Below are 10,000 nucleotides of genomic sequence, written 5' to 3' on the forward strand. Positions count from 1 at the left end.
CCATTGTATCGATTAACTACTGATTGCTGAAACTGGCAGATGGCAGAGGGATGGGGGGGGGGGGGGGGGGGGGGGGGGGAGCGGTTAAATACAGAATGGTAAACGCTGGTCCTGCGGGGGCGCCACTCACTGTCATGGAGTCATTTGGGATACTAATGATGCTTTCGGGTGGGGCCAGGGGTGATGGGGCGTGGTGTGTGTGTATGTGTGTGTGTGTGTGTATGGCGGGTAGAGGGAACTAAACTACACCTACTCTCCCCATTTTACTCTCGCCATTTAGCTTGATTTATGTCACTGCTGTTCAATTTGTTTTAAGCTATTTTTGAAAGCCCTTTTAGCAGGAGGATCACACAAAATGGCATCAAGTTTTGTAACTGGAGAAAGAGAAAGAGAGAAGCCATGGCCGAGAGAAGGAACACATTGTATTTCTCACTCAACTTCTTTTGTTTTTTGTTCCAGAGTCACGCTGAGTCAGCAGCTTTTTGCGGTGCATGTTGGGAGAGGGATGGGTGGGGTCAAGTGGATATGAAATGATCTCTTTTTAATGGATTTGTGTAATTGATATGATTTATACTCAATGGTAATTTGAGGCTTGAGACTATGCTGTTGGGGGCAATGGATAGCGGGAGAGAAGTGAGGGTGGCAGGTTGGGTGTTTCAGAGATGCACCAGGGGTGGGAAGCTGGAGACGGTAAAATCAATGCAGAGTTTAGCAAGTGGTGTGTGCTGGCTTCAGCACTGCTCACGCTTTCCCCTGTGTTGGCCCGTGTCAACTGATAGATGTGGATTCCAAGGCAACCTGTTCCTCTGTTGATATAGGCAGTCCAACGTCAGCCCAGCTCCACACACTCCGCCACACACACACACACACATGCAGAAGCACATAAGCTACACCTTTTCTGGCAGTCATCAATAATGATAACAAGATCCTTATGATGAGCAGACAGAAATTGGTTGGTTAAGAGACTTTTGTAGGACATTTCACAGGAAAATGATCATGATTGTATCTGATCTCAAGTTGTAGCAATTCTAACCCCCGCTTTAGGACAGGATTCTTTTTTGATGCATGTCCTGAAAGAGAACTCATGTCCCCAAATGCACTTTCCAGTTCTACTTTGCTGAGTTGGAGGTTTTTGTTGCCCACCTTAATAAGTGATGTTGATGTATTGCCTTTAAACCAGTTGTATTTGGGTTCCTGGTGTGACCCACTTAGAATTCTCTCTTGCTTCTCTACCTCCACCTCCTCCTCTTTCTCCTCTCCCTCCATCACTAACAGTTCTGCGCCCCCAGCACCCTCCTCCCCCTTTATCAGCAAAATTACCCTGTCGGGCTTGCTGTGGAATTAGTCATTTTCTATATGACATGACCTCGTCTGTGGTGGCGCTGAGATAGGGATCTATTTTTATGTGGTATCAGCGCCCCGGGGAGGCTTCAGAGGGTGAGGATCCCATACGTAGTGAGGGGTGAGGCCAGGCCACGATCATGGATTATCATGATTTACGGCCTTGCTGAGAGAGGGAAAGAGAGTGAGAGAGAGAGAGAGAAAGCGGGGAAAGAGAGAGAGAGAGAGAGAGAGAGAGAGAGAAGAGTTTCTGGATGACATCATCATAGCAGAGCAAGAGAAAAAGAGAGTGTAAAAGTAGTTGCAAAAAGTTTCATCTCTAAGACAAAAAAAGTATGCTTAATCTTCTCCCGTATGGGGACTTTGTATATGTCAAAGGACGTATCACATAACTGTCATAACCGCCACCACTGCACGCACACACACACACACACACACACACACACACACACACACACACACACACGCCATAGAGGACCCAGCTATCTGCCGTGGAATACTACATGGAAGTAGTAAAACTGTTCCTTGTGCAGCTCCCAGTTGTCCTCAGATGCTGTGTTGTTCTTTCTCTCCACCTCCACCCCCAACCACCCCCCACCCCCATCCCCCCATCTTTCTTTTTTTTTGCATTGATTTGCTGACGGCACTGAAATGAAAAATACCTTAGTTTGCAGCAGCAAAAGAAAAGCACGTCAACTTTGTGTGATATTGGGACACAGGGGGTCTGAGAAATAGACCCTCTGAGGTCAGCCAGTCCTTTGCTGTGGATAGCACTTTTGGTCATGCACACTACTATCTATGTCTGGGGACAACATATTCATGCTGTAAACAAAACCGACCGTTCTGAGCCTGCTGGTAGGAAGCAAACAGACTCAAAATGACTCTTATATATGCAATCCCCTGTATGGCTAACACACGCTACATGGAAACATGGTCACAGCACATGCACACATGCCCACACACAGTCATGTGAACTTAAGCATGTGCGTATGCCCGCATGGACACACTTTCACATGTGTATACACACTCTACGCACAGTGCTCCCCCCCCCCCCCCCCCCCCCACCGCCCCCCCCTGAACATGAATGTTTTCCGTTGCATTTCAATGAAGAGCACAGTGGGGGAACAGGGCGAGATTCCACACATTCTGCAAAGATATTTGAGAACATGCCGCGCTCTATCTCTCTCTGTGTCTCTCTGTCTCTCCCTCTTAGCTTGCTGCCCTCCCGGGGCCATGGCTCAGTTATGAAAGAGCACCTTTTTTTTATCAAGTTATATCATGTCAAAATCAATTTATTCAGCTTTGTCTGAGGTGGAAAAAGGTCAGTGCAAATCAAAGGGGGCTTCACAATGAAAACATCCATGTGTACCATATGAGCCCTTTTGATAATGCGTATATTTGTGTGTGTGTGAATCCAACCCTAAGTGAAACAACCTTTTTGTCTCACCTTACAGAGCATAGTCTGTACAATGGGACTGAAGTGGTATCCACACCCAGAAACGCTCCACTGCATTAAAGGATGTGAGGTAAGGGCTCTATCTGAATTAGAGGAGTGTTTGTATAATATGGAGTAATGGTCTCATCTAGCACAGAGGTTTTAAGGCCTTTAATAGCATGTCCTGGTTTGACACGTTTTGAGGTGAGGCAAGGGCATTATCCGATTATCCAAATAGACGAGTGAGGTATGGGTGTCGTAAGCATGTGGTATTAGAATAAAAATTAATTTATATTATAAAGCTTATTATCTTGGCATGGACACTAATTCACAGATGAATAACTGTATAAACTGAGTTGAGATGAGGTTACCCTCTACTCCTTCCTTGGTCCTAGCTATAGGAAGGTGAGGTAAGACCAGTCGTTATTATTATTAAGTCCTTATTGTAGCAAGAAGAACTAATTAGCAATTTGTCAGATATACTGTATATGGGGCTAGGATTGGGTATAGACAAGCCTGACAGAGATCAGATACTAGTGATTGTCAGTATTGTGTTTTTATTTTATTGTGAATATATTAATTTGTGCATGAAAATAACAGACCCACAAGCACACACATACAAGACTGCACTTACACACAGACATGCGCGTGCACACACACACACACACACACACACACACACACACACACACACACACAAAGAAACAATAGCAAGCTCTAAAACCATTAACTGATCACAAGCTAGATAATCTCCAGATGTAGCTTCATGTAGCTTTTTTCAATTTGCTGTGCCCGGCTCATGGAGTTTAGACAGACAATAGATTGGCAGATGCTGGCCGACTCAAACACTCAAATCGACCAGTAGACAGATTAAGCCTGGTGAAGGCTGAATCTCTTGACAGCATATTTGGACTTGTCAATCTTAATCATACTGCCAGATAGGGCTGAGTTCAGTGGCTAGCTTCTTCTGCAGGCTCATTTGAGGCAGAAGTTGAAAATACAGTGCTGTTTTAACACATGGACAGCTAATTGTTTTCCCTGAGGAGATTTGCTGTTGATGGTGACGCCAGTCGCCGTGGATACCTGTTGTTAGTGGAAGCCAATAAAGCTTTTGTTAGCAAAATGAAAACACTTTTGCCACATGGGTACATGGATACATTTCAGAAATTCCACTAGTTTGCAAATGCAGCAAAACCTGGCACTAATAGTTCTGATATAAATTATGTTTTAGTGTAATTTAATGGTGTTCAGACTAATTACACTGATGTGGCTCATTATAACTGCTTGCTAATATATTCTGATGTAAATGGCTAACATAACTTTTATCATACCTCTAACATTAATTAGTACACAAGCTTACAAGTGAGCACGTGCTAAATCTGACTTTTTTTCTAAAAATCCGGCATTTACATTCCACTGTAAAAGAATTCCCCTCCACTGCATGGAAGGATGATATCATCTGCACAGTTTACGCCAATTGGATAACCCAATTGGTAACCCAAGTGGAGAGGGTGGGGCCAACCCTATAAATCACCTTATTGGAGTGTTTTGTGCAGTGAATAGTTTATGGTGTCCTCAGTTTGATTTACATGTCTGGCCCACTCAAAGCTTAAAAAGTCACATTGAAAGATGAGGGAAATTATGTAGCAGATTAATCAGCAAATCTACCCAGAGACCTCAAAAATGTCTTGAAATGTGCAAGAGGAAACTCACACTAGAACAATAGGCTTTTTCAACAATTCAACTTTTAACCATTATCAGCTAGTTCAAACATAAAATAATTTGTGATATATGGCAACGGAAAAGGGAGTGCTTTCCTCTTTTAATGTTTGTAGATTGTTTTTTCCCTCTGTATTTGTAGATGTTTTGTCTAATTGCTTTGTCTCTGGTTTAGCCATTCATGGGAGACAACTACTGTGACTCGGTAAACAACAGAGCCTTCTGTAACTATGATGGAGGAGACTGCTGCCAATCCACTGTCAAGACCAAGAAGGTGAGTAGCATGCCTGTACCTCAGAATTAGCCTCACAAACCTTCCTCACCCATCAAGCAAAGTGATGATAATGTTGGATTTGGTCCTGGTCACACTGAACAGAAGTAAGTGTTTGTTTTATTTGCAAAATCCACCAAAGCCCTGAGGTTGTTGAGTGGTTAAGTTCTGCACCTCTGGAGCCACACAAGTCACGTATATCCTAGGATTAAATCCTGCTTCCCACAGTAGAGCTTTTTCTCCTGTGCCTCTCCTTCTTTTGTCCCCTCCTCTACTTTCTCACTGTCTCAATAAACAGTAAAAAAAATGCTAAAGGTGAGTGGACTTGCCACTTTCTGAGTTCTAGCATTTACCAATAACTTGTATCCAGTCGACATTGTATGTTGCTAATGTTTACAGTGTTACTAGTTTTTAACAAACCTTGACATTTAAGGTAGATAATGTATACCATTTAGTGGAACCTATACCAGATCAGCACAATGTAAACCACAACCTTATGCACTGTTGAACCCTTATTGATTTCACCTCATACCACCATACTTGGACCCTCTCTAAACCCCCAGCCTCTTCCCTCTTTTGCCCGGTCTCCAGCCTCAAATTACTGTTACTCGGATTACTGATTTCTAGAAGAAAGTGGGTGTTTTCAGACTTCATCAATAGTCTGTGTTTTTCTGTGGTATTCAGTTTCCTAATGCACAGTGTATGTAGTAGTCTTTGTGTACCTGTGTTAGCGCAGGGTCGTCCAAAGTTGCACCAGTGGTCCAAATTCCATATTCAATAATTGTATTGTATTTATTATATTTTTTTTGTTTTATTTGTTTGTTTGTTTGTTTGTTTGTTTGTTTGGCTATTCAAAGGTTTCCAGAGTGATAAGACATTCTATCTTTGGTGTATTTTGATACAATTTGATAACATCTGAGGAGGAATTTGGACTTCACTTGTTTATTACAGGGTATATAACGAGGATTTTGATTATAAGAGCAAAGTGAATGGAAATGGAACATCATTTACTTGTTCCATTTCTGATTAATAAACATCCAATAGCTTTTTCCCTGTCTGCAGTAAATCAACTGTGTTACATTTCGGCATTTGGCCCTACATGTCAAAAAGTTTGGCCATCCTTGTGGTAGTAACTCTCTTAATTCACGAAGGTGCTTTGTCTGGCTCACTCTATCTGGCTGCTGGCAAGGGATCAGATTGGAAGTGTATTGTAGCTTCTGTGCTGCAGCATCTGCTCCTCTGGCCTGGCCTCTTTCTGTGTCTCTGGCGAGGGACTTTAGTTGTACTCCTGGCATATCCGTCTGTGTGTCTGGCTGGATTTATATTGCAGTCTATGTGTCTGGCTGGCTGTGTCGGTGTGTCTGACTGGAGAGCCTCTTCATTTCCTTTCTGGAAGACGGAGAGATGTCCCTTGGATGTCCTTTTTCCCCAGAGTGCAATCAGAGATCCTGTGATTGCTTCCGATCTACCTTCACAGAATTCTTCATCCACTATTGGGTCTTCAGCCATAAGGACAGAAATAATCACCTTTCTTTCCCCACTAACAGGATCCTTCCAAAGAGTGCTTCTCTGTTGCTTGATATTTGCTCCTTTTTTTTTTTTTTTTTTGCTTTTGGTCATTCCATCAACTTTGTTCCTGGTACAAAAGAACAATGGCTTTTCGCTTGGGTGCATAGCCAACGCGTGAAAAGATGTGTTTAATTTAAGCTAAAAAAAAAAAAAGAGACAAAGCAAGACCCATGCCAGAGACAAAAGGTTTTAAGGCAGCACTGTTGCATATTTTTTTATTGGTCACACCCGCATTGTGATTCCAGGAGGCTGCGTGTTGATGAGGAGTAAGGGCCCTAGAGGAGCGGTGGGAGGGTTTTCTGTAAAAAGACTCACCATGAAGTTTGTGTGTGTGTGTGTGTGTGTGTGTTTGTGCGCAAACACACACATGCAAATGGTTTACTAAGAGGCCACACAAGTATAAAGGAGACTTTTGCACATATATTGCCCTGTGCTACTCTCCTATTTGCATACTTGACCCACCTCCTGCTAGAAACAGGTCCAGGGGTCCAGGGTTTGTTTTTGTCTTTTACTCATATCTTCAGTATCAGATATAGTAATGTATCCTAAGTCCATAATTGCAGCAGGAAAGTCTGTGTGTAGCCCGGTGGGAAGTGACCTCACTCCCACAGTGGTTTTGCTGCTGTTGATTGACGCTATCTCCTCTCTACATCTGCTGGCCCTACTCCAGTCCAGGGGCTTAGCAGCAACTTGCATAACTCACACATACTCACAGACCCTGATGGGGGGATGGACTCCACTGAGTGACTGGAGCAACAAGAGGCTGGGCTGGAGGAGAGGAGAGCAGGCCATGGGTCTTGCTGGTGTCCTGGTAGAAGTTCTCATGTCCCACACCAAAGGGAGGCATGGTACAGTTTAATTGAGCATGTTATGATTTGATGTCAACGGGAAGACCATACATAACCCCACATATGGCAAAAAACAGTGTGTTTGTTTTGGTTTTGCACTGAACTCTGCACACACTTTGGCTGACTTTTGACCCTCAACAGCTTAAATAATGACATTTTTCCTCTGTATGACAAATAATCTACAACTTAACATGCCTTTGATGGTTCAGACGTATGGTATCTACTGCTACAATATTTTCAAGCAAAGGATGCTAAATGCTGACGGTCACTGGTGTCTGCAAAACAGGTGTTAGCAGTTCTCTACAAATTGTAACCATAGGTAAATGGAGGACCAATTTAAAGGGTTGGTAATATAGAATGTCACTGACAGGCGGGAGAGGAGACAGTCCATTCCTGGAGTGTACTTCTGAAACATTGTCATTTCCCCTGAGCTGCACTGATAAGCGGATCACCTGGGCTCAAGAACCAAAGCCCCAACCGTACTTGCAGGCATTTTGCCCAGGCATCATTTGACGTGAACAGTCTGGCTGGTATTTTCCAATAGTGTCTCCCCTGGAAACTATTCGGATTTGGGGGAAAGATACGAGAAAATTGCTCTGAAATAACCAATCATAATTTGATTTATCAGCTGCCAGGAGCAAGGGGCAAGGAAGGTTACTGGGGGTGAAGAAATAACAAGGAAATATTGAGCGAAGGAATGAAGCTGATATGTGAAATTGATGTGGGAGAGGGAGGAAAACCAGATGTTTGATATAAACCCTTTTGCTTGTTCCTTTGCGAGAGCCCATTGCCTAATTGATACTGCTTGCGTGTCATTGAATTTCACAACAGACTATTGCCTAAATGCCTTGGCTATTCCGAACACACCTTATTTGCCATTTGGGACTAAAATTAGCAATGAAATGATGAGAGTTTGAAATGATCAGCAAGGCAACCTTTCCAATAAATGTTATATTGTTGAAATATCATTGCAATGCTCAGATGTGGTTGTTTTTTTTGTTGTTCTTTTTTTTTTTTTTTGCATATTTCATTTTTGCTCTGTGTTTATTATTGTTTTGGTACTTGCATATAGTTTGGCATTTGGATTTAGTTGTTTATTCCTCTTGGGCAAAGCTTGTCCTCCTAGTCATCCCCATTTGATCATCTCAGTCAAAACAGAAACAGAGTACTTTGCACCTGATTCTGATTTTCCCCAAATGGAACACATGCGTGGCAGGCGACCAAAAATGGGGTTGCATAAAGACCTCCGAAAACAAAACAAAATGACACAGTATATGACAAAAGGAATCTGTGACTCATTTATGACAGTCCCTCTCCTCTGCGCGTCTAGATCACACACTCGCTGGGTGACAGAGACAGGCAGTGTTTTCCTCTTTTGCGGGAAATCTGTGTTTTTGTCGAGACCGCGAGCAAAGATTCTGTCCAATCTCGCTCCAATGTTCTTGAACACAGCTTTTGTTTGCCTGTGTCAGAGTGCCGGTCATTTGAGGTCAACTATGATCCATCTGCATTTCCTGTGGTCCAGATTTATTTTCCTCACAGACACACATATCACAACATTGCCTCCTATGACTTTTATGGGCTCTGCTCAACGACAATAATGACTTTACTTCAAGTGTTAGTGATAAGTGAGTTTATTTGTGGGCTTAGATTCAAATTTGTACTTGATTGACGTTTATAGTTTGATAAGTGACTTCTTCAAAGACCTAAGGAATCTATTTCTGTCTAGGTTTTAAAAAATAACCCAAGTCATTATCTAGAGGGAGAGAAGTTTGCAAGAGGTGAGGATCTGAACATTCCAAATCGTGTAGAAACTCTACAAAGATTAAAAAAATAAATACAATAAAATCAATAAAAAAAAAGCGAGGCCCTTCTAAAGTGGCAGCCTGAAAACATATTATGTCTAGGAAGTGTATTGCTGGCTGAGAGTAAACTATATGTGTTTGTTGTTATTGTTAGACTGGACTTTTCTGTTGGAGTTCAAGGGAAACAACCTTCATCCCATAACACCCTCTTATATACAGTGTTATTGCTTTGGGATATAACGCCTTACTGCTGAAGTTTATTTCAGCCACTGGTTGGTGTTGCAGCACATAAAAGGTACACACACACACACACACACACAGAAATACATGTTAATTTATCTGGCATTATTGGATAGTATGGCTAGCCATGGTGGTAGGGACAGTCCTGGGAAAGGCCTATGGCAAACCACATAAACACACTCTCACTCTCTCTCTCTCTCTTTCTCCCTCTCCCTCTCTCTCTCTCTCTCTCTCCCTTTCTCTCTCTCTCTCTCTCTCTCTCTCTCTCTCTCACACGCACGCACACAAACAGACACACATGCACACCAGCCTCCAGTTATTATGTATGAGAGGTCGGGTGACTCAGTGGGAATCTTGCTCAGTGTTGTTGTTCCCAGTGCGTTGTGACACAGCACATGAGAACAATGCTCCGCCAGCATGTTGGAGATATGCCCCCCCTCCACACACACACAAACACACACACACACACACACACACACACACATAGACAATACCACCAACACTTTCTTCTGTCCTCTCCCCTCCCCTGTTAAAACTTTCACAGCTACGTACATTTTCCCTTTTTAAGGTAGGCTCGTCATCCTCAGTCATTGTTGTTTCTGCTCCTTATATTACTTCCTCTTCATCCTCACCACGCATGACCCAAAGGTGCAAAAACTTCACTTCTTTCCTCTATGGCCCAGAAACCAATGTTCACACCACCGTACTGCCTTCTGTCCAGTGGCGGAGGAGACTCGAGGAGTTGATGAAAACATCTGTTTAAGCCTCCCTC

The 10,000-nt window shown here is 42.9% G+C and overlaps 1 protein-coding gene across 1 annotated transcript in view; it reads left to right on the plus strand.

The window, feature by feature from the left end:
- Window positions 1-10,000, plus strand: part of pappaa (pregnancy-associated plasma protein A, pappalysin 1a) — a 94,097-nt gene that overhangs the window by 77,692 nt on the left and 6,405 nt on the right. Inside the window, exons 20-21 of the mRNA XM_071912651.2 lie at window positions 2,796-2,867; window positions 4,671-4,769. Coding sequence (XP_071768752.1) covers window positions 2,796-2,867; window positions 4,671-4,769 — 171 coding nt within the window. The remainder of the gene's footprint in view (window positions 1-2,795; window positions 2,868-4,670; window positions 4,770-10,000) is intronic.

The sequence above is a fragment of the Centroberyx gerrardi genome, chromosome 2 (assembly GCF_048128805.1).
Source record: "Centroberyx gerrardi isolate f3 chromosome 2, fCenGer3.hap1.cur.20231027, whole genome shotgun sequence".
NCBI classification, from domain to species: Eukaryota; Metazoa; Chordata; class Actinopteri; order Beryciformes; family Berycidae; genus Centroberyx; species Centroberyx gerrardi.